The sequence below is a fragment of the Gobius niger genome (genome assembly GCF_951799975.1).
Source record: "Gobius niger genome assembly, chromosome: 7".
In the NCBI taxonomy this organism is placed as follows: domain Eukaryota; kingdom Metazoa; phylum Chordata; class Actinopteri; order Gobiiformes; family Gobiidae; genus Gobius; species Gobius niger.
Genome location: NC_136858.1, coordinates 4,546,101 through 4,572,101, shown reverse-complemented (window position 1 = coordinate 4,572,101; position 26,001 = coordinate 4,546,101). Strand labels below are relative to the sequence as shown.

The following is a 26,001-nucleotide window of genomic DNA, read 5'->3' as shown; positions in this document are numbered from 1 at the left end:
TACTACTATTCCAATTGGCCTCTTTTCACATTCGCTAGCTTACTTCAACTCCATGTGGATTTACCCGCGTGATTGCGTGTAGCAACTTAGCAAGTAGCAGTTAGATTTTTGCTGCAGCTAGGTTTCGCTCAATATGTACATGCTGTATCTCTTTATTGAGCATCTTCGAAGTACTTTTTAGTTGCTGGATAAGTTCACAGATGCATTTACTCCCAAAGCGTGAAGCGGCTTAAGAATTGCCAGAGCTGTTAGTCGCTAGCTAGTTTCAATAAAGACAAAAGTTAGCACTGGTAAAATCCAGCACAGACTCAGATTTAAAGAGTGTAGTCTGCGAGTAGTAGGTTAAGTGCAGACCCATGCAGGCCTTTAGCCTCTGTTTCAAGGTGTAGGGGAAGGGCTAAGGAGAAGGGGTAGAAATGAGAATTGAAATCTAACTCATGACTAGTCGACATGTCTTAAATGATGTTGACTAGTGCCACAGTGGTCAACTAGTCAGTTAAAGTCTACAGTCTAACTTGTATAACTGATGGCCAGATTTGACATAGTGCATGTTTGCCCTGCACGGCACAGTAAATATACTAAATTCACATCATCCCTCTCCGCTCCGAAGGGTTCCGTCGGACACTGTTACACAGCATTTTTCTAATAAAAATAGAGGAGAACCCAGGCAGAATAGCTACTTCACTAACTCAGGAGACAGCAACATGCGGAGGCACAGTCTATTTTATTTTCCCTTTTTTCTCGGGGAGGCACAAGTCAAAGAAGTTTAAACTTATTATGAACCCAATGTCTGCTCACTTCTCTGTTTAATCCCATTCTTAACCACCATGTATTTAAACCATATTTGTTATCAGCATTAATGTTAAAGGTCAAACAACAAGTCTAGTCTAAACTATGCTGAGAATTTACGGATCACCCAACAAACCTGTGTTTCCAGCTATGAAGAGGAGGGAGCAGAGAGCTGGTGCTCTCCATGAACATTTTCTGTCTCACTCACTCTGTCACTCAGTCCTCAGCTGCATCATGGCGGTGAATATTCCTGGGGTGATTGCTATGGTGTTTTTCTACCTGCTGGTGCTCGGGACGGGCATCTGGGCTTCTTTCAAATCCAGGAGAGAGCAGAAGAAGAATGCGGCGCCTGAAATAGAGATGACCATCCTGGGGAACCGGGGCATCGGCCTGGTGGTGGGGATCTTCACCATGACAGGTGGGCTGGAAAAATCATTTGTGTGTTTGACTTTGTCTCGCTTTTACTTTCAAGGTGACAGAATTCCCTTTATTTAACCCCTTGATGCCTGAATTTATTTCCAATTATATAAAAAATAGATTATCAGTGTTTTTAGGTTTAGGTTTTTTAAACATTGACAGATATTTCATGTTTTTTTGTGTGGCTCTTCTTGGCTGCATATGGTCTTCGGTGCCTGAGCTGGTGTCCAATGGAGGGCGAAATGGACTAAAAGTGATATCCCGATATATTTTGGTTGAATATCGATATACAATATATAGCCCAATATTATTTCCGCAAAGTGAGAGCTGTGATATTAAATGTTAAGTCAAAGTCAAAGCCAAATACGAGTAGTTTTATTGAAGACTCACTATTAAATGTACACATAAACACTGTATAACAAAGCTCCGTAAAGTGCACATTTAAATAAAAAAATATCTTCAATAAAAATAGCCTAGAAAATAAAATAGGGCAATCTTTTTCTGAGGGCAGCATTTATATATACAGAGATAACAAAATAAGTGCTCAGTTTACGATAAACTTTTAAAAAATCGGCTTGAAATTACCTGTTTCTTTGTGGTAGCTTAATAACTTATCTGAATTTGAAATATCCCAATATACGCAATATGGTCTAATTCCATATCTCATTTAAAAATATATCGATGTATCTTAAATATCGGTATATCGCCCAGCCCTAGAGAGGGTCTGAGATATGAAGGATATTCTGGAGGGTCTGCAGTGTGGCCAAGCATGGTGAATGTAATGTAATTTATATGACAAATCCAAATAGAGATAAATGATTTAATTGAATAGTTGTAAATAAAAACACAGAAAGATACTCCTTCAAGTTGGTTTTGCTATGAAATAAAAAAAATAAAGACTAATGTAGTAGTAGTCTATAGGTTAGATTTTAGACCCGAGCCCGAGCCCGGCCCGGGCCCGACCCGACATTCGGGCCGGGCCGGGCCGAGATTTCCCGCATGAGAGTCGGGCTCCGGTCGGGTCGGGCTCAAGTTTTATTTTTATTTGTTTATTTTGTATTTTTTTATTAATGTCATTATAATCTCTAATACAAATCTATGCAATAGGCGGAGTCTATTGGATACAAAATGTGGAAATACGCAATATAAAATAGAGGAGTCCGGGAGGGAGGTGGTGCAGGGGCGGTCGCACGTGCTGCTGTGTTGTCACGTTTAAGCAGCAGGTCAGGCTGTGATAACCGCGCCACACAGAGAACATCACTCTTCACTCTTTCTCTCAGGACAGCGTTTCATTAACAGTGGACAAATAAGCAGTTTGGTTCCTTTTTACTGCGTAAAAAGTAGCTTTTGTAGAGCGCAATGTTTATGAAACATGAAGGAGGAGGAGAGAGAGATACGGAAAAGAGGAGACAGACACATTGAGCTGCGGCGCTGGCTGCTCCGCGCCGCGTGCTGCGTGCACGTGTGCCGTGCGCGTAGCTCGCTAGTCTCCACATGTGATATTCAGAGATTGTGAGTGATTACAAAGAAATGTCCAACCCGTCACACAGTTCAGCTGTAGACCAGTGGTTCCCAACCCATTCCAAAAACTGTGGCCACTACAAATGAGTAAAAGAATGAAGGCCAAAAAAAATTTCAAACAAAGTGCATTTGGAGTGTTTGATGCACCCGTGCTCCTCTCTTATAAACTACGACAATATTTGCGCTAAACTCAGGGAATAGAATTCAAGAGACAGTGGAATAATTATGGATAAATATTAGGGGTTCAGCTCTAACGGTTTGGTTCACGGTGCAGGACCCGTGGTTTGGTGCATCACGGTAGTGTACAATCAAAAAAATAATGAGTAGGTTTTGAACTGAAATAGCCTAATGATCGTTGTTAGACAGTATTTATAACCTTACAATAAAATTGGCAATGCTTTCCAAGCTGCCTTAGAATCAAATGTACCTCTGGGCTCACAATACGTGAAAGCAAAATAGAAAACAAATGGTACAGCAGCAAAGTGAAAAAAAAAGAAAAAAACTACGCAGTGCAGGCCATGCGCTCGGTAAGTGGTTAATTTTCGCTTGTACTCACACGGAGGAGAAATCAGTCGGAGCAGCGCGTTTGATTAGAGGCTCGTGTTTGAGCAGGTTTTGGGCACGCACGCACACGCACACACATATGTAATGTTGCTGTTCACAAAATGTCTGGCTATCTGAGCACACACGAGCCTTGTAAGTTTTGATCGGTGTTGTGTTCAACATTAAAAGAAACATCGACAATACCGGTGTGATTCCTGATTTTGCATAACACTACATGGTGTCAGAAGACGTCCTAAGATGGCGAAATTCCCACCTCCAGAAGCTTTTGATTTTTCACGGCCGGAGCATTGGCCAGAGTGGCGGCAGCGATTTCAGCGCTACCGCGTAGCCACTAAGCTCAACCTCGAGGACGGAGAAGTCCAGGTCTGTACACTGCTGTACTCGCTCGGGAAAGAAGCAGAACAAGTGTATAAGACATTCGTATTTGAAGAGGGGGAAGAAGATGACGACTACGAGATCGTCTTGGACAAACTGGATAATTATTTTGTCCCAAAAGTGAACACAATACACGAAAGGGCCCGCTTTCATCAGCGCACTCAAAGATCTGGAGAAACCGCGGAGGAATACATCAGAACACTCCACGAGTTGGCAAACACCTGTGACTTTGGCCGTGTTAAAGAAGAAAATATTCGTGACAGACTAGTCATAGGAATACTAGACAAAGAAATGTCAGAGAAATTGCAAATGATTCCTGACTTAACCCTCAGTAAAGCCGTGGAGCTCGTGAGACAGTCAGAGCAAGTGAAACAGCACGTTAGCGAGCAAGGGGCTAGTGCTAGTGCAAACCTAAGTGAAGTGGCTTCTAAACGCCAGCCACACAGAGACAAACAGAGATACAGTGAAAGCCATGTGAACAAAGCACATAATGCTGGGGAAAAAGTGAAACATTACCAAAACAAAAGCAATAAATGCACAAGATGTGGCCGTGCACATCCAAAGAATGATAAATGTCCGGCTAGAAATGCCGAGTGCCGTAGCTGTAAGAAGCTGGGCCATTTTGCAGTCGTATGTCGCTCCCGTGCGGTCAACGAGGTTATTGCACCCAAACAAGAAAGCAACAGCAATTCGACCTACTTTCTGGGAGGAATTACAGACGTGGAAGATTCAACAAAGGCATGGACTGTGAAACTACCAATACAAGGAACACAAGTCACATTTAAGATTGATTCAGGGGCTGACACAAGTGTAATCCCAGACGAAACATTTGACAAGCTTGCCTTCAAACCAAAGCTGAGAAGACCAGCTAACAAGCTAGACAGCCCAGGAGGTAAACTGAACTGTGTAGGTTATTTTATAGCCACTACGATGAGGAAAGAAAAAAGATTCAGATTCAAAGTCAACGTGATTAAAGGCTCACAAAACAGTCACCTCCTGAGCCGCAATGTTGCAGTAGCCATGGGCCTGATAAAACGCATTGAAGAAATTAAAGCTTCAGAGCAGATCATTGACTCTTGCCCTAATGAAGTAGGGAAGTTGAAAGTCAAGCCCATCAAAATCGCTCTCAAAGAGAATGCAGTTCCCTACAGTGTGACAACTGCAAGGAGGGTGTCAGTGCCCATGTTACCAAAAGTAAAGAAAGAGCTGGATCGTATGGTGGCTTGCGGCGTTATTCAGCCAATCTCTGAGCCAACGGAGTGGTGTGCTCCGATGGTTCCTGTGCCGAAAAAGAACAAAGAACAACCCAGAATCTGTGTCAATCTAAAAGTGCTTAATAAAGCAGTCAAAAGAGAAAAGTACGTTTTGCCAACAGTAGATGACATTTTGCCCAAACTTGCTGGTGCCAAAGTGTTTTCCCTATTAGATGCAGCCAGTGGTTTCTGGCAAATACCACTTGATCCGGAGAGTGCAAAGTTAACTACTTTTATAACTCCATTTGGAAGGTACTTTTTCAACAGGCTACCATTTGGGATCACCAGCGCTCCAGAAATCTTTCAGCGAGAAATGACAGAGCTTCTGAAAGGACACGAAGGTGTAGCAGTTTACATGGACGATATACTAATATATTCAAACACTCCAGAGGAACATGAGGTGAAACTGCAAAAGACACTGAACACGCTCAAAGAGGCAGGGTTAAAGCTAAACCATGAGAAATGCCTCCTGCGTCGGCAACAACTTAACTATCTTGGACATTGCATTGATGAGCACGGCATAAGGCCTGACAAAGCAAAAGTAAAAGCGGTCACAGAACTTGAAGCACCAAAGAATGTTTCAGACCTGAGGCGGATCCTGGGGATGATCCACTACTTAGGCAGATACCTACCAAACCTGTCTGAGGTCACTAAACCTCTCAATGACCTACTCAAAAGTGATGTGACATGGACTTGGGACACTGCTCAGGAAGTAGCATTCAGTAAAGTGAAAGAGCTTGTCACAAAGTCACCTGTACTCGCATTCTACGATGTAACTAAACAAACTATTGTCAGCGCAGATGCGAGTAGTTACGGTTTAGGCGGAGTCCTACTCCAAGAGCACGGTGGACAGTTGAAACCTGTGAGTTTTTGTTCCAGAACACTCACTGAGGCTGAGCAACGATACGCTCAAATAGAGAAGGAGTGTCTCGCAGCAATATGGGCGTGCGAGAAGTTCAGCAGATACCTCTATGGACTAGACTCCTTCACCTTGCAAAGTGACCACAAACCGTTAATACCTCTCATAAACACCAAAGATCTTCACTCAGTGCCACTGAGGTGCCAAAGACTTTTGTTGAGGATGATGCGGTACAACCCCACAGCTGTGTATGTGCCTGGGAAAGAACTTGTCGTTGCAGATACTCTTTCACGCCACCCACAAGCAGCTGTGACTCAGGAGATAGCAGAACTGCTGGAGGAAATAGAGGCACACGAAGACGCAACACAAAACTCGTGGCCCATTTCTACTACCAAGTTGGACTTGATTAAACAAACAACAAAGCAGGACATGGATCTTCAAATGGTTCAAACCTTTGTGCAGGCAGGTTGGCCAAAATATGCAACTAACATGCCAGACAAGGTAAAGCCCTATTACACGAACAGACATTCCCTCACAGTGTCAAACGGTCTGGTGTTGTACAATGACAGAATTGTAGTGCCACAACAGTTGAGGCCTGAGATTATGCAGCGCATTCACGATGGACACCAGGGGATCGTAAAGTGCAGAGAAAGAGCCAAATGTAGTGTATGGTGGCCGGGACTAAGTAGCGAGATAAAACAAATGGTCAATAGTTGTATACACTGCCAAGAATCAAAACCCACTCAGAAAAGAGAACCTTTGCTCACCACTGCACTTCCTAGTCGTCCATGGGAAAGAGTTGCAGCAGATATCTGTGAACTGAACAAGCAGAACTACCTAGTGGTTGTAGACTACTTCTCTCGTTACATTGAGTTGGCTCACCTCAAAAACATGTCAAGTGAGACTACAGTAGCTAACCTGAAGAACATTTGTGCAAGATGGGGCTGCCCAAATGAGCTGATTACTGACAATGGTCCCCAATTCTCAGGAAGAACCTTCATGCAGTTTGTAAAGGACTATGACATTAAACACATCACCACAAGTCCTCACTATCCACAGGCTAATGGTGAAGCCGAGAGAGCTGTGCAGACAGCCAAAAAGATTTTGAAACAGACTGACCCTTTCTTAGCTCTCATGATTTACAGGTCAACTCCCATTCAAGCCACTGGTGTGAGCCCAGCCCAACTCATGCTGGGAAGACAGATTCGAACCACAATACCGACTTTGGAAACGAAACTGCAACCTGCGTGGCCGGACTTTCAGCTCGTCAGAGAAGCCGATGAGAAAACAAAAGAGAACTACAAACGCGCCTACAACACCAGGTACGGTGCCAAACCACTTCCGGAACTCCAATCAGGACACAGCGTTACAGTAAAACTGGACAGTCAAAAGGGCTGGATAAAACCAGCTACCGTCCTACAAAAGTGTGACTCACCGAGATCATACCTCGTCCAAACAGAAGGAGGAGTACTAAGGAGGAACCGCCGACACTTGAGCCCAGTCACTCCCGCAAAAGATGGACTGTCACAGGTTCCGAGTGAGGGACAGCCACACTTATCTCCTTCACCTGTGGATCCCGAGCCAGATCCACCCGATTCAGTTAACATTAGATTACCTGTAACTCCAGTTCGCACAACCTCTAGTGGTAGAGTTGTTAAACCTCCAACTAGATATGCTGACTATGCTAAGTAAAAGATAGCCTAATAAGCTGTCAGGTTATTTGGTTCAAGTGTTTACAGTTATAAATGTAAAAGACCTATGCAGGTGCCTTAAAAAAAAAAAAAAAAAAAAAAGTCCTACCTAATGTAACCTATGTCTTTAAAAAAAAGACTCAAAGAAAGGGTGATGTAATGTAATGCCGCTTTTATTGTGAAGGAACATGCACGGAAACAGCGCCGGATGTTGCTGTTCACAAAATGTCTGGCTATCTGAGCACACACGAGCCTTGTAAGTTTTGATCGGTGTTGTGTTCAACATTAAAAGAAACATCGACAATACCGGTGTGATTCCTGATTTTGCATAACACTACAACATACACACACGCACACACACGCACACATCGCCCTGTTTGGATGCACGCGCACACATACATACACACACACACGCGCGCACACACACATCGCCCTGTTAGGATGCGCGCACACGCACGGCAGTCAGATCTCGTGCACTCGCGTTTGTGTGACAGCGGGTTGTCCTCGGACAGCAGCACCGCGGTCCATATGGACCCGTGGCCAATGCCCGCGGCCGGTGGGACCGTCACGTGGGGGCCGGCCGCGGATGTCCACGCACACACTCAGTACTGTCGCCAGGCTTCCTGGTGTTCCCAAACGGTCTCCCATCCCAGTCCTAACCAGGCCCTTCCCTGCTTAGCATCCGAGGAACGGTCTCCCATCCCAGTTCTAACCAGGCACTTCCCTGCTTAGCTTCAAAGTCGGTATGGGAAATAAACATGGCGGCGCCCAGGCGGCGGCCATTGAGATTGCGTTTTCTATAATAGATAGTAGTCCTAAGGGGTGTGCTGTTAGCAGCGATCAGCTGGAGTGTGTTTGACAAAGGAGAGCGACTTCCCATGGAAAGATCACAACAGTTTGATTCAGGACTTTATTTCTCCCTGAGGGGCAGTTCATTTCATTTGTAGCTTCCCAGCCAAACATTCGTCCATCTCATAAATACAGCACATACAAGAAGAACAGGCCTAACACATACAAATAAGTAAAATAAGTCAGCAAGAAAACAAAAAGTCAGAGCCACAATGGCCCCAACATGACACAATTAATGACCAAAATGAGATTCATCCGAGTGTTTCGGTCCCACTTTCTTTCATTTTATCTATTTTTGACCCACGCTGGAACCTCGATGAGCACCGATGTATTTACAAATTGAGATCCTCAATATTTTTTTCTGAGATTCATCCTTGTTTAGCAGCTTTATAGCTGAAGGTATGAAAGACAACAGATAAAGATTCTTTGTTGCTAGCGGCACATTACAGCGCCGCCCAGAGGGCGTCAACAGAAACTCAGAGGACAGAATGTGCTCTGGTCCGCTCATGATTTGTTTGGCCTTATCAGTCACTCGCTTCTTCCAGAGTGAACTCAAGTCCTTCAGCTGGAATCCTATCATTTTAGAGCAGCTTTTTACAATGTTGTGCAGACCGTTCTTGTTTTTTACAGACAATCCCTTGAACCAACAAATGAAAGAAAATGTCAAGAGACTTTCAATAAAACAATTGTAAAAGTTACATAGAATTGTGTCACAGACATGAAATGAACGATTCTCTGTTTGAATATTTCGTTAAGTTTTTATTTGGCTTAAATCGGCCCATGGACAGCAGAGAAAGATCCTGTTAAAGTCTTCAGTCCGAGAACCAGGTGATTTAAAAGCACACGCGATAATTAGCAAAAGCGATCGACCAGGGGCAACCTGTTAGCCTTGAAATGTGACTTGAAAATGAGGTGTTTAGGCATTTAGCCTCTTCCCATAAGGCTTGTCCCTGTGCTGAGTGAGGAGGAGCAGGCGCGAGGAGGCAGAGAGAGGGGAGAGAAGGAGATCCATAGCCTACATGAGGAGTTTGGTCTTTCGGCTTTGCACTTTTAGTTTACGGAAAGGACAGTGTGCAGGTGCATTATGGAGGTGATGAAGTCGTCATTGAACATGTTAAGCTGTCCTTTGCAGTGACTTGCGTTACAGGTGTGGCTGTTCCGTTGTTGCAGGAGTTTATGTTTAGTTTGATAGGTCCATTTTTAGTCTGCTCTCCTCCAGAAAATACAGTTCCATAACATTTTACTATTCCCTTTGGCCAACTGGTCCGTCCCCAAACTTGGCTTGAGATTCTTTTTTAGGGCAGCGTCTCTTTCCTTCATTAAAAGCCATAACCTCTCACTAAACCATGGTAAGGTTTTTTTACTTTTACATTTTCGCGGCTGCGTTTTAGGATATTTTGAGAGAATTTGTGTAATAGCATTTTTAAGAGAGCTACAAGCCTGCTCACCATCCTGGCCACAAACTACAATATTTTTGACAGCAGCTTTTATTTCAATATCTTAAAACAATGTGATTTAGGCTATTTGTGTTTCCTCCAAAAAAATAATGAAATGAAACAGCCTCGCACACACACTCATAGCCAATGTCAAAAAGTGGATTTATTCAAGATGACATTTCGGCACAGCCTTCTTCAGATCATTTCTTTTTTTCTTTTTGGAACCACAGTGCATGTGTATGTGTATTAGTGTGTCCTCACCAGCCTGGGCTATAAATTAGAAGCCAAAAGAAAATAATCTGGCACTCGACAAGGAGTAGGCCTGACATGGATTATTAATAACTTTGTTGTTCAAGGCTATTGTGGCCAACATAACCTGCATCAATGTCCCTGAATTAGTGTAAAACAGCTGTGTGGGAAAATACTGTATTTAACAATAAAGGTCACAAATTAAAGTGTTCTTTTGTCATTCTCGTCTGATAGTGGGTCTGAAAAAAATCACACCAGTTAGAACCACTGCTCTAGAATACTTGAGACAGTGGAACGGGAGCTAAAAACTAAGCACTGGGCTGAGGGTTAGGAAGAAGATTGGGGATAAACCATGATAAGTCTTGAGCATCTGGCATTGAGCCACATAAAGAGACATAACAGCAGCAGCCCTTATCCAAACCATGCAACCGCTGTCATCAAGGACATGGCATTCAGAGCCATCTAAACTCTGATTTAAGGAAATACTGTATTATCAGAGGTCAGATGTCCCGCTCCCAGTAATGTTTCACTCAGGTCTGAGGAGGGAATTATTTTATGATAAAAAAAAAAAAAGATTTTAGTAAATAAATGTACAATTCCTTCTTTTTTATTGTAGACAAGCATTGGGGGCCTTGGACCCCACTTTGGAAACCACTTTTTGATTTGTACTTTCGACTTGTGATATTTTTTACAGTATTTTGTACAGTGGCTAAGGCAATAATCTAAAGATCTTTAATATAACCCATCTTTGTTGTGGAAGTCGCCATAATTGGGGCAAGTCATGTGACGCCTATCAATCGCAGACTGGATAGGTGTGTTTAAGATGCCGTTGCGGCTCGCCTGGATGATCGGTGAGAGTAGCCGGCGCAACGGGGGCGGAGAAAAAAGTCTGAAGCCCATCCGACCGCTCCACATGCAGAGAACAACGAGAGCGGCCTCAGATCACGCAGCGTCTCGTTCAGATATTGCGTTCATTTAAAGTTTATCCTAAATAAAAGTCATTCACCTCCTGCTCTGTTTCCTTTACACCAGAGACATCATTCTTCATCAGAGAAAACTTTCCCATTCGTTTGTTTGTTCAAGTTTATGAGATAAAACACGTCCTTTTAAATCATTAGTTTGTTCTGAAAAGCATCAAACATGAGCTCTATTTTAGGGGGCGATGCAAAACTTTAATAGTTTCAGTCATAGTTTATTTGTTCAGATCTAAAGAGGAGAGAGGAGGGGGCGAGGAGCACGTTTCTGATCACACAGACTTGTATCCAATCACCTGAGCGTGAGCCACGGACAGGTGGGCGTTTTCCCGTCATGCACGGGGCCGTGGAGCCGCTGCAGTTGCCTCTGGAGAGATGCAGCGGCTGATCGAGTCGGCTGCTCTCGTTGGGGTCTCACGATCTTTCCGTGCCCCACGTGCCCGTGACATCAGAGCCCGTCTGGAGCAAGTCGGACAAAAATCTAACCGGCATGCACCGTGCGTCTGCAGTCGGCTGTCAAAACTCTGTCCGTCTGGCTCATCTCAAACACACCTATTCAGAGGGTGTGAATGCAGACGATGGACACCTCCACAGGAAATGACGTCACCTCCACTTTTTACCACAACGTGGTCAATACAACGGCTTTAGTAAACTCCACTATCCTTAAGGTTAGGAATAGGGTTAGGTTTAGGGTTACTTTGGATTAGCTTCAGCTAGCGTTGTCCTGTGGAGGGGACGTCATTTCCTGTGGAGGTATGGAGTCCACTGAACAAGGGTACAGCCGATCCCAAATATGGCGACTTCCAATGATTGGTGATTGATACAGCATGTGTTTGTGTTTGCTAGCCCTACACGTCAGCTTTTCTGCCATGAGCAATGAAAACTCACACTTACAAAGTGTACGGAGACTGTATTTTCATTACCAAATTGTTCATTCATACACTCTTGGGTTATCCTTGACCTTTTTTTAGGCATATTGAGCAGAAGATTCTGTTGATGAATAGCTGTTTATTGTGAACGTCAGTAATACATACAAGTAGCCCAAAGACAACGATTTCCTGCAAACTCCCAACATGCACTTCTTGACATACACTTGTCTAAAATATATGTAATGGAGGGTGTTATATGGGGCATGAGCAATGTTATATCCGAGAGGGCAGGCCCATTGTTCATTATATACAAGATTATCTGGGAACCATAACTCAAGAAAGTGCCAATGGCGGGGTATCAAGTTTCATGTCATGAGGAAGGCAAAAGAACTGTCACAGGATCTACGAGAAACTGACGTTTCCAGTTTCATGTCATGAGGAAGGCAAAAGAACTGTCACAGGATCTACGAGAAAAGGCGAACTCTATAAAACAGGAAAGGGATATCAAAATACTGTATATCCAAGGTACTGACAATGCCCATTTGCAGCGCTGATAAAGAAGTGGAATATTAGGGGTTAGGGGAAAATTCAGGGAGACCTGAAATTCAGGTCTCCCTCAAAAAAAGTGTCTTGGCTGTTTCCAGAAGCACATTTTGGTATTTTATATTGCTATGGTGATTTGAAATGAGTTCACACGTTTCTTTTACAATAAATGGCTTCACAACATCACTGACCATAAGTGAAACCAAGTTTTTGTGTTTTCATTCATATACCTTGAGAAAATAATGGCCAGAGAAATCCACCAGGGTGTGTAAAGTTATTGGCACAACTGTATATGCATAAATAACTACATTTTGATCAATTAATATATTTTTGCCTTCCTCTAATACCACTTTTTCTGATTCCATCTCATAGCCACGTGGGTCGGTGGAGGCTTCATTGTGGGCATCACTGAGATGGTGTACACCCCCTCCATGGGACTGACCTGGGTAATCCTCATGCTAGGAGCCTACTCGGTTTCATTTCTACTCGGTAAGTGTCCTGCCCTCGCACTTGCCTAGGCAGGTAGACAATCATCTCACAAAAACCACACCGTTGTTCATTTTTGCTGGGTTTATTGGCTGGACGCATACCTTTGACATTGATGGAAGATGAATGGTAAAACAGTGAACGAGAGACACAGTATGTGTATGAGTAATAAGTTAACATGCAAACGTTAGCCGCGAGCTAACGACTAATTAGCGTCTATGCTAATGTCTGAAAAACACATATTTTGGGAAAGATTACTTGCCTAAACATAGGAAATCACTCATGGTAGATAGTACTATATATAGCAGTGATTCTTAACCACCTACTCAGGGCCGCAAGCGCCTCCTTCAGGGCCGCGGGGAGGAAACAGGTTTGCACCTTTGGGCCGTGTGGGCCGTAGAGCCGCACGATGGATCACTTTGATCACTGGGGATATTCATTTGCAGTTCACTCTCCAGCCACTAGAGGCAGCCATGCGCTAGTCAGTACATATTCAGGGGAGATACCATGCCAGAAAGTAATGGAAAAGTTTTTAAAATGAAGCCAACAGCTGGACCAGCCCTCCTCTAAAGACAAAAGTTTCTCGCAAGTACAATCCTGACTTCCTCAAGTTTGGTTTTATCAATGGAGGTAGTGAGGCTGAGCCGAGAGGCCAGTGTGTGGAGTGCGGTCTAACTCTGTCAAACGAAGCACTGAAACGTTTTTAAACGAAAAGAAATCACACTGCAGACGCAGAAACAGTGTGTCATATCTTTCACTGCAGCATCAGCTAGCTACCTCGTAGCTAAACGGGTAGCTCAGAGTAAAAAACCCTTCACCATCGCTGAGGATTTGATTGTGCCAGCTGCTGTTGATATGTGACGCGAGTTGGTAGGAGAGACGGCTGCCAAAAAGTTACTTACTATCCCACTCTCCAATGACACTGTCAGTCACCGCATTGTTGACATGGCGACAGACATTCAGCAACAACTTATAGAAAGAATAATAAGTAGTCCATTTTACTCGTTACAGTTAGATGAGTCTACTGATCCAATGCTGCGCTGTTGCTTGTGTTTGTTCGCTATCACTGGGACACCAGTTTGCTATCACTGGGACACCAGTTTGCTATCGCTGGGACACCAGTTTGCTATCGCTGGGACACCAGTTTGCATGAGGACATTCTATTTTGTGGAGAGCTGCCAACGCGAGCTACAGCACATGAATGTTTCCGCTGTATAGATGAGTTCTTCAGGGAGAACGGCCTACAGTGGAAGAACTGTGTAGTGATGGTGCAGCATCAATGACAGGACGACATCACGGCGTCCTCAGACAGATACAGGATCGCGCACCAGAAGTGAGGTGGACGCACTGTTTTCTCCATCGTGAAAGCCTTGCAGCCAAGAAGATGTCACCAGAGTTGCACGAGGCCATGACTATAAGTGTAAAAGCAATCAACTTCATTAAAAAAATCCCCTCTAGCGCAGCACTTCACAAACACTGATTTCATTTTCAAACTAGCCTACCTTTGTGATATTTTTTCACACCTGAACCAGCTGAACACATCACTTCAAGGGAGAAATAGCAATATATTTTTTGTTGCTGACAAAATCCAAGCTTTCAGAAGAAAACTTGCTTTGTGGATTAAAAGGACTCAGGAAATGAGGATGGATATGTCCGAAACTGACTCAGCACAACACTGGAGGCTACTCTAAGACTGAGCCTTTCCCCCATTCCACCCAGACTGGACCTGATCATATCTGGGAAGCCGGCACAAGTGTCACATGAAGAGAGAGGGTTTCTTATTTGTAGCACTTTTAACATGACCTTAACATGACCACCACACTCGTGGTGGAAAAGCACACACCCCTCACAGTAGGAGGAGCTCTGTTGTTCTTACAGTTTGGTTGGAAAAATGCTCACTGCAGTTACTTAAATTTTTTTTACAGATGTGATTTTGCATAATTAAGGGTATAACTTGCACTTTCTACACATTATTTAAAAAAAATATATATATATATATTATGTCATTTTTATATTTTTTCATTATATTTTGATGCCTTTGATACCTAAATTCTTTCCAGTAATCATTGTTGTTTTGTTTTTATATGACCCCAATGATGAATTCATGTATTATTCTGTGCTCCTAATATGAGGTTAGTTTTTATGAATTATTGGGTGAACATGTGCAGGATTATGCGTATGTTAAATAAACTTTTTTTCCAGAAAAAGTAATTATTTTAATTATACTACACTAATGATAATGATAATGATAATAATGATAATAATAATAATACGGTCAAAACTAGTCTGGAATGACATATACACGCATGAATGTACCATTAATAATAGTGCCATAACTTTTTTTAAATTATGTTTGTCCTTTATTTATCCAGGATAAAACTCGTTGAGATTAAAAGTCTCGAGTGTCCTGGTCAAGATTCTTTAAAATTAAAGTATGCAATAATTTGCAAATACATCGTTTTGAATAAATTATATATTTACTTTACAGCCTGCAATTTCATTTTTGGGTAGCATAATTGGTTCATAAGAAATCAAAAAATGAAATAACTCGGTTAAAGTCTACTCACGTACGTTGAGTTGATCAAAATCAATCTTCCCAAGACCTAATACCGTCATGTATCCGTCTTTACTAGGAGAGGGTGCACTATCACGCTGGATTCACTTCACGGTATTTCTGTCTCGGCTCCGGGTCTGTAGCTTCTCCACAGAGCTAATCACACAAGAGCTGAATACACCAGGGCGGGGCTTGGTGGTACAATGTCCAATCAGAGGCGAGAGATCGCTAGACAGACACACGGACCAACCAATAGCACAAGAGGACGACTCTCACATACACACACGCTGTAGGAGCAGAGGAGCCGTGGACAGGCACACAAAAAATGCCTTGGAACGCGGATTGAAGTGTGTATTACATCTTGTAAACCCAGAGACCTCAAGCCTGCTATGAGTTTGAATGCAAGATGAAGACAGTTATGGCAGGAGGAGCAAGGCTAAAAAACTGTTACAAAACTGTAACAAAACCACTACAAAAGCAGTGATGTGAACTAGGGATGCACCGATACCAGTATCGGGTATCGGGCCGATACCACATGCTTGTACTCATACTCGTACTCATTCATGAGGTCCCGATACCAGAAACCGATACCATTTGACGTGCGGCCAGCGCACCTACGAGGCGCAGCTCTCTGCTGAGGAGAGAAGAAGCAACAAACTGGAGAATTGTTTAGTGGAAATACAATAATCCACATAGAGCTGACTTTATTAGAGACTGCGCTCTCGAAATCAGAGTCTGTGCTGGATTTAACCAGAGCTAAATGTTGTTAGTGCTGCAGTGTTTACAACATACAGGCTAACGTTGCTAACTCGCAGCTAGCAGTTTTGGCCATTCTGACGCCGTTTTATGCCCAGGGGTTTATTCGTTTGAAAAACTAACCCAGCGACTAAAAAGTCCTCAGAAAATCCAAAATAAAGAGATACAGCATGTCCATATTGAGCGAAAATGAGCTGCAGCAGAACAATGAAAACGCTGTAGCTACTCGCTAAGTTGCTACAAACACACGAGGGAGACCATTTAAATAACCACCTCAATACTATTGTTTAATAAAAATACATAAATGAATAAAACACAGGCATTGGGGAGCTTTTGGACATGGGCTTTTCTGTCTGTGATGGACAGTGCAATAAAAAATGAAAAATTATATTGAATGAAAATAAAAAATAAATACATAAATGGCATCAGCACAATTCTAATATAACTGCTCTTAAATGTGTCGCCTACTTTACTTAAGGAAATGTAAATGAGTAAATTTACTAATTACAAACCAATAAACCAATCTGCTGTGAAAAAAGTAAGAATGTTGTAGAAAATGCCTTGTACTCGTATCGGTATTCGGTATCGGTGAGTAGTAAATCCAAGTACTCGTACTCGTATCGGTTTTAGAAAAAGTGGTATCGGTGCATCCCCAATGTCAACGTTACTTTCGGTCACAGCTTTTGACATAACACTATGTTACATGTTTTTAATTGTATCTGGTTTGGAGAAACTTTCATACAACGTTAGCATCATATGAGCTAGCTGTTGTAGCACTAGCCGTTTTGTTTACATATGAGTTTAAAGGGGCTAGATGCAAGTTCACTATTATGCTCACTACTGCCACCTCAGGTCATACATGTAACTGCACCTTCTATATTAAGTGACATATATACACCTTCTATATCGAGTGACAGTGCAGGATTTTAGAGGCAGATGTGGTGAACATGCCTGAGCTCATTCTACACATTAGGGCATTGCTGGAACATGTAGGGGGAGGAAAATACAGAATTTTAACATTTTTAAACTTGTATAGTCCCTTTAATCACTTGGAACGCTCTGAGGTCGTGAGTTTTAATTTTCAATTGGAAAATATACCAATTTCCAGTTGCCTGGAGCTCACCACGGCAGCACTTCCGGTAGGATGAAAAAACTCAAACAGACCATATAAAAGTATTACCAAGAACAAATAAAGGTTGTAAGAACCAATTAACACCAAACATATGGCTCATAAGGATCCAGAACCGCAAGTATTCAAGGCATAGTGCTTTTTGAATATTGTCTGATATCATTTTGCTTCAAGGTTGTTTGAACTCATAAAGCAGGGCAGGCAGGGGTGTGAGGTGGTACATTGAGTAAAAAAAAAATCACTTAAATTTTCTTCTTTTTCAGTTTGTTTTGCTTTTGCTAAACCACTAAGAGACCGAAAGTATATGACCATGATGGACCCATTCTATTGGAAGTATGGAAAAGGCTTCACCACAGTCATGTGTTTGGCCTCGGGTTTTCAGGATGTGCTGTGGTTGGCTACAACCCTCATCGGTTTGGGTAAGACTCCTTTCTCCACACAAACAAATCCAAACACATGAGAAGACCTGGCTCTTGTAGATGGCATCACCTGGTCTTTGACTATCAGATGAACACGCTAACAAATCCTCGTAGAAACCCAGGGATAACTTAAGCGACGATAACACTCTTTGTTGTACCACTTATCATAAAGCTCAAGGGTTACAGGAACAAATCCAGCACATGTTCAACCAGCTTTGTAGTATAGCTCCCCGGTGTCCGGATGCCACAACATCAGGACACAATGTTGTGGCATCTTAAAGGATCTGTATCATGCTATTTTAGCCATCCCAAAGTAAAGTATAGGCATTTATATGATATGTTGTACCTCTTCCGCTATGGAGCACTATTATTTGTGAGAAATATAAGTATTTTGGCAATGGCTGTAAGGCATTACATTACAGATGTTGTGCTCTTTCTGCAGAGGGCAGAGCAGCTGCTCAGAGAGCAGGATTCAGGAGGATTGCTGAATGAAGCCACAAACCACTCTGGGGATGTTTTTGATAAGGAAATAGCAAAACAACATGGCTAATAGCTCCAAAAAGTCGATTTTGCATGATATAGGACCTTTAAGGAGGCTAAAACTTTACTGTTGTGTAACTGTTTTTTATGCAAATGTGTTAAATGTGTAACCCAAGGAATGGAAAAACAACATCACTTTTGTATTTGAACAGTCCTGATGTTTGTAGAGTTTCTGTAAATCCTTGTTGTGTCTCTAACAGGTGCCACCATCAGTGTGGTCCTGGACCTGTCTTATGGAGTGAGTATATGGATCTCTGCAGCTGTTGCCATCACCTACACTCTGATGGGAGGACTCTACTCTGTGGCTTACACTGACGTCATACAGCTGGTACTCATCTTTGTCAGCCTGGTGAGACACTAAAGGATAATCAGATATATTAAAAACTTGTAATTGGACTGAGCGATTTTGCTTGCTCCCCCCAATATACCAATAAATAACTTTTTGCAGAATATCACTAAATATAAATTGAGACAAAAATGGCACTATGGCCTCATGAATTAGGCCAACTAACAATCACCTTTTGAATCCATTATAATCATTTTGAAATTCAAAATAGCCCACATCACATGGTCATTCATATACAATAATCTTATACTGAAATAGTTTTTTGTAAATAGCCTAAATCATTTCTTGCAATTGGCTCTTAATTGTGTGTTAGTCAGTGTTTGTGAGATAAGTTCTTATCTTTGTCCAAAACATTCCCAAACAAAAGCCTCCTCGAATCATTGACGTCTATAGTTGTCAATTATGTTTTTCAGTGGGAACGGGTAAAGCCTAATGCAACTTCTATGTAAAGATCTTACTTGTAGACATTATTTTATTGAGTCAGCAGGTGGCAACAGTGCTCTTTGGATGGAAAAACAAACTTTCACGATAATGGACACAATGACACAATATTTTTTCTTGATCATGTGATAAAAGCAGATTCAGTTTACAATGAAATTCAGAGCAGAAACAAGTCAGGTTGTTAAGTTTTGTTAAAGAGCTTGAGCTTGAGCTATTTTTCCATTGTTTCTCCAGTGGATCTGTGTTCCCTTTGTGCTGATTAACCCTCACTCAGTGAACATTGGAGAGACTCTGATGAACAACACGCTCCACTCTCCCTGGATCGGCGTCCCCAAACTGAGCAAGGTCTGGATTATGATGGATGACTTTTTATTTTTGGTAAGTTTAAAATTTCAATCTGTCTTGTTTGGTCTGTCATTGTTTTTTATTGTAACAACATTCATTCAATAATTATAATTTCTTTCAGTCAGTTGGAAGCACAGCATACCAGTGCATGCACCAGAGGACACTATCTGCTTCGTCAACACGGACGGCTAAACTCACCAGCTTCATCGCTGCTCTTTTAATCCCATTCTTTGGAATACCCTCCATTCTGTTTGGAGCTGCAGCTTCATCCACAGGTACTGAGATGGGATTGTTTGCGCTGACACCTGTTCCATACATTTTATAAAAGGAATTGAGAGAGAGGACAGTTCACCCACTATACAACATGTCTACCATTTTGATTACTAATCAAGGTATCAGCCCATAGCTGGTGCTAGCCTTAACAGGGCCCAACTGTACGTATCCCCACAGCTGATTGACCCGCATGGGTTCATCCTCTACCAATTAGCCTTGGAATATTTATAGTGGGATCCCTGAGCAAAATTTTGCATGGGGTCCAAAAGGCTTGCTCAGGTTTTATGTTTTCTTTGTTTTTTGATAACAGTTGTCTAGGACATTGTGTGAATGACAGGCCAAACTGTAGAAAAATATCTTTGTTTTGTGAGACACTCTGCTACGTGTGATCAAGACAGGACAACATCTGGCTACGGTTCAGAAACAATCTTTTCCTGGATCTTGTTCTCCGTCAGTCCTCCCTTGTTAGTTGATCTCTGTGTGAGATGGAGATGCAGTGCTGCCAGAGGTTCAAAAGGGGGATGAAACCCTTACACTCCTTGTTTGCAAAGCCTGTATGGGAATCTTTTTGTAGGGGTATGTACTATTGTATCAAGGGAACCTGGCAGTAAATTGACCACAGGACACTGTGCTCCCAGGCTTTCCCCTGTCTCTGCGTACTTCGTGCAGATTATTGAAAGCAGCCAATGCCAATGGGCTGCTGCTAATAAAGGCTCACTCTGTGTGGATGAACTGCTCAGTACTCAAGTCAGAACTTTCCTCTGATGTAATTGACTGAGAGGCCAAAATTAATGTGCAAAATATTTTTCAGACTGGAACCAGACGTCCTATGGCTCTCCCTCTCCGTATGAACGAGGTGAAGCCGCTCAGGTGCTTCCCATCATGCTGCAGTACCTCACTCCGTCTTACATCTCCATCATTGGGATTGGATGTGTGGCCGCCGCCGTAATGTCCTCTGCAGACTCCACACTTATCTCCATAGCCTCGGTCTTCTCTGCCAATTTGTACAAATGTGTGATCAGGCCTCAGGTACAAACTTTATACAATTATTTTTTCAAACCAACTTGATTAAAAATATACGATTTTATACTAATGGATGATTGCAGGTTCTAAATGATACCAAACATTATAGGTATGTGGGGGAAAAAAACATACAGCTGCCACCCAGCTGCTGTATGGGTAGGGATGGGTACCGTTCGTTTTTTTTCCGATACCAAGTACTTTAACGATACCTGCTTTTCGGTTCCGGTGCCTTTATTCGGTACTTCCGGTATTTTTTTCGATACCAATGTTATTTTAATTCAATAAAAATAATGTGTATAAAAAAGTATAGTTCAGGAAAAAATCCTAAAACGGCACAGCAGAAGCTACACAGGCGGCAGCAGAGTCACCTGTGACTTCGTGTTTTGAGCACAATATCCACTTAAGCAGCGATAAAAAGAAAGAAAGGACGTTATTACCTCTTAAGCTGCAGAGACAGGACAGATCTACATCCACATCAGGCATTGGTTTCTTTCAGATAAACTTTTCTAAACACATTGCTGTGTCCAACAATGCGAAAGCAACTTCACACTCAAAGATCCTTACATGGTGTGAGCGCTCACTCTGCCACTGACAATTTACCAAAACTGGACCAACAATGTCTAATACAGAGTGAGTGCTCGCTTTCAACAAACAATCTTTGATATTCCTCTAGCAGCAGCTGCTTGTAAAGTTGTAAACAACAGCACGTAAGCTCCGCCTCCGTGGGTCTGTCACTAAAGGTAAAGACGTCTTTCTTATTGTCACTGGTCTCTTTTGCTTTTCAATTTGACTAAAGCTCAAGTTTCTTATTCAGTCCTGGTTTAGTCCTGGTTTATAACTGGTTTTGTTTAGCTCTGGGTTTTACAACCGGTGTAATTTACATCCTGGCTCAGTCTGACACGGACCGCGGCTCTGTCATCTCTTTTACAAAAGTTTAGCAAGTTATAGCTTTGCTTCGCAATAAGTTACATCTATAAAATATATCTTTGCTTCACTCCATTTTTGCTGAAGCAGCTCAGTATCTCAGTATCAGTAGCTATGTTGTCTGGGGCTTCATGCCCCTGGTAGGGTCACCCATGGCAAACGGGTCCGAGGTGACGGGTCAGACGAAGAGCAGCTCACAAGACTTCCATGGACAGTACAACAACAAGGACCGTGACGTCGCCCGGCATAGTGCAGCCGGGGCCCACCCTGGAGCCAGGCCTGGGGTTGGGGCTCGAACTCGAGCGCCTGGTGGCCGGGCCTTTGCCCACGGGGCCCGGCAGGGCACAGCCCAAAGAGACGACGTGGGCCCGCCCTCCTGCGGACCCACCACCAGAGGGATCCATAGGGGTTGGGTGCAGAGAAGACTGGGTGGCAGTCGAGGCCGTCACTTCGCTGGGGGGGAAGGAGCCTGAGCTTGTGCGGGAGGTTGAGAGATACCGACTAGACATAGTTGGGCTCACCTCCACGCACAGCTTGGGTTCCGGATCCCAACTCCTGGAGAGAGGCTGCCCACGAGGAGAGACGGCGGGCTGGGGTGGGCGTGCTCATAGCCCCCCAGCTCAGCCGTCACGTGTTGGAGTTCACCCCGGTAGACGAGAGGGTCGGGTCCCTACGCCTTCGGGTTAGGGACAGGTCTCTCACTGTTGTCTCGGCCTACGGGCCCAACATCGGTGCAGAGTACAAGGCCTTCTTGGAGTCCCTGGGAGGGGTACTAGGTGGAGCTCCGACTGGGGACTCCATTGCTCTGCTGGGGGACTTCAACGCCCACATGGGTAACGACAGTGAGACCTGGACGGGAGTGATTGGGAAGAACGGCCTCCCCGATCTGAACCCGAGTGGTGTTCTGTTAATGGACTTCTGTGCTAGTCACGGTTTGTCCATAACAAACACCATGTTTGAGCTCAACGGTGTCCATAAGTGCACGTGGCACCAGGACACCCTAGGCAGGAGGTCAATGATCGACTTTGTAGTTGTGTCGTCTGATCTCCGGCCGCGTGTCTCGGACACTCGGGTGAAGAGAGCGGCTGAGCTGTCAACTGATCACCACCTGGTGGTGAGCTGGATCCGCTGGCAGGGGAGGAAGCCGGTCAGACCTGGCAGGCCCAAGCGTGTTGTGAGGGTCTGTCAGATCCCTCTGTCAGTGGGGTCTTCAACTCCCACCTCCGGAAGAGCTTCACCCAGATTCCGAGGAAGGCAGGGGACATGGAGTCCGAGTGGACCATGTTCTCCTCCTCTATTGTCGACGTGGCTGCTCGCAGTCGTGGCCGTAAGCTCTCTGGTGCCTGTCGCGGCGGCAATCCCCGAACCCGGTGGTGGCGCCTGGAAGGAAGGGATGCTGTTAAGCTGAAGAAAGAGTCCTACCTGGCCTTGTTGTCCTGTGGGACTCCGGAGGCAGCTGAGAGGTACCGGAAGAATAAGCGTGCTGCAGCTTGTGCTGTCACAGAGGCAAAAACTCGGGTCTGGGAGGAGTTTGGAGAAGCCATGGAGGAGGACTATCGGTCGGCCTCGAAGAAATTCTGGCAAACCATCCGGCGCCTCAGGAGGGGGAAGCAGTGCTTCACCAACACTGTTTACAGTGCGGGTGTAGAGCTGCTGACCTCAACTGGGAATGTTGTCGGGCGGTGGAAGGAGTACTTCGAGGATCTCCTCAATCCCGTCGCCACGTCTTCTGATGAGGAAGCAGAGGCTGGAGACGCGGAGGTGAGCTCGCCCATCACCCAGGCTGAAGTCACTGTGGTGGTTAGAAAGCTCCTCGGTGGCCAGGCTCCGGGGGTGGATTCGCCCTGAGTACCTTAAGTCTCTGGATGTTGTAGGACTGTCGTGGCTGACGTGTCTCTGCAGCATCGCGTAGCGGTCGGGGACAGTGCCATCAGGACCTTCAGCACGCTCTGGGGCGATTTGTAGCGGCTGGGATGAGGATCAGTACCTCCAAATCCAAGGCCATGGTTCTCCACCGGAAAAAGGTGGTTTCCCCTCTACAGGTATGTGGGGAGTCCTTGCCTCAAGTGGAGGAGTTCAAGTATCTCAGGGTCTTGTTCACGAGTGAGGGACGGATGGAGCGCGAGATCGACAGACGGATCGGTGCGGCGTCAGCAGTGATGCCGTCGCTGTATCGGTCTGTCGTGGTGAAGAGGGAGCTAAGTCGGGGCAAAGCTCTCGGTTTACCGATCGATCTACGTTCCCACCCTCACCTATGGTCATGAGATTTGGGTAATGACCGAAAGGACAAGATCGCGAATACAAGCGGCTGAAATAAGTTTCCTTCGCATGGTGGCTGGGCGCACCCTTCGAGATCGTGTGAGGAGCTCAGTTACCCGGGAGGAGCTCGGAGTAGAATCGCTGCTCCTTCACGTCAAAAGGAGCCAGCTGAGGTGGCTCGGGCATCTGTTCCGGATGCCTCCTGGTCGCCTCCTGCAGGAGGTGTTCCAGGCATGTCCTAGTGGGACAAGGCCTCGTGGAAGACCCAGGACACGCTGGAAGGACTTTGTCTCCGAGCTGGCCTGGTGTCGTCTCGGGGTCCCCCCAGAACAGCTGGAGGAGGTGTGCGTGGATTGGAAAGTATGGGTTTCTCTGCTGAGACTGCTGCCCCCGCGACCTGGCCCTGGATAAAGCGGAAGAAAATGGATGGATGGATGGATGGATGGATGTTTTATACATATGTAGTGCCCATAGTTTTTGGAATGGGGGGACGCGCCCCGACTACTGCATGTGTAGGTTGGGAACCACTGGTCTACTTAGTGCTGGTCTACACCTATAGTGAGTGACGGGTTATAGGGATTTATTTCTTTGTAACAACTCATAATCTCAGAACATCAAATTTGGAGACTAGTTGAGACGGCCGGGTCTAAGCTACTATGCATGTTTAAAAACAAATGAACTTGAGAACTTCAAGCCTATTTAATGAATTATTAACTTAACTGATTATGCCTCTCCTCAATGAGTCGTGTCCATTATGCTAAAAGTTATTTTCTTATGGTCCAATGGCACTGTGGATACAACTTAATTTAATGTGGTAGTTACATTAAATTTCCATCTCCTACCATAGCACTCAGCTACATACCCATATAGCCATTGGGTCACAAATGACAAACTATTTTTTTTTTTTTCCTGGATAAAAAGTTTGATAATGCTCCACCCTTTAAAAAAATATATTTAAAAAATATATATCTAAAAGGGAATAATAGCAATGTAAACATTTGTATGTTGTTGCTTTGTGATGCATTGAATCATTTCAAATAATCATATTTTCTACTTTTTCCTCAGGCCTCAGACAGAGAGATGCTGTGGGTGATCCGGGCCTCTGTGGTTGTAGCTGGTGTAGTCGGGACTGCGCTCACTACTTTGGAAAATAGCATCATCCTGTTTTGGTTCCTGGGGGCTGAGGTGGCCTATACGGTGATTTTCCCCCAATTCGTCTGCGTCCTCTTCTTCAAAAAGAGCAACCTGTATGGAGCTATCGCAGGCCTGCTCACAGGCTTCCCTTTACGCCTAATGTGTGGAGAGCCCTTGCTGGGGTTAGCTCCAGTCCTACACTTCCCAGGATGCACTCTGGAGAATGGAGTTTACGTCCAGTATTCTCCCATTAAAACCATCTCCATGTTGTCCTCTGTGGCCGCCATCCTGCTCTTCTCTTACCTGACATCAAGACTCTTCAACAGAGGCCTGCTTCCTGAGAGGCTGGATGTGTTCCATGTTAAAGCTCAGACGTCACTGCAGCCAGAAAATGACAGCAAACACAGAGACGATATAGATATGAACATGACTAAGACAGACCCTACAACGGAAACATGTGAACCAATGCTGAACAACAGCTGCTAAAAAAACATTATAGTATGAAATGTTAAACTTAATATTTTTTTTTACATTCATTGTAACTACTGCCTTCAGATGTCTTCAAATAAATGTTAAAAACATCCTCCCATGATGACTCATTGATTTTATTAACATGGACCTGGTGTCTGGGAAGGCAACTCTTATTGAGCACCTGAATGATCCTGGGGGCTCTGTTGTCGGGGACTTCGTGGGGGTGTGCAATTTCAAGACACTTGAAGGTTCAGGTTCGAACAATTACACGCAAGCATTTGTCCCAGAGATGAATGTGCTCTGAAATGTGAATATTATCCACTGTGAGACAAGTACTGTACTGACATGGGCTTAGGGGGTACTGTGCCAGGAAGTTGCCCTTACTCCAAAAGAAACATAAAAAGCGAAAATGCACACAAGGATAAAGGTTTAAATTTTTGGAGACATATCCTGTGGTCTGACAACAACAACAAAAATTGGGGCCATAATGACCATCAAGGAAAAAGGGGGAA

General features: G+C 44.1%; 1 protein-coding gene across 1 annotated transcript; it reads left to right on the top strand.

Moving 5' to 3' along the window:
• Positions 1–1,023: 1,023 nt before the first annotated feature.
• Positions 1,024–25,504, top strand: LOC306965117 (high-affinity choline transporter 1-like; the record flags this gene model as incomplete). The annotated part of the gene is made up of 8 exons (XM_079559360.1): positions 1,024–1,207; positions 12,762–12,878; positions 17,578–17,733; positions 18,474–18,622; positions 19,295–19,438; positions 19,527–19,680; positions 20,490–20,707; positions 24,950–25,504. 8 exons carry the CDS (start codon positions 1,024–1,026, stop codon positions 25,502–25,504), a joined length of 1,677 nt encoding a protein of 558 aa, XP_079415486.1.
• Between the last annotated feature and the right edge of the window lie 497 nt (positions 25,505–26,001).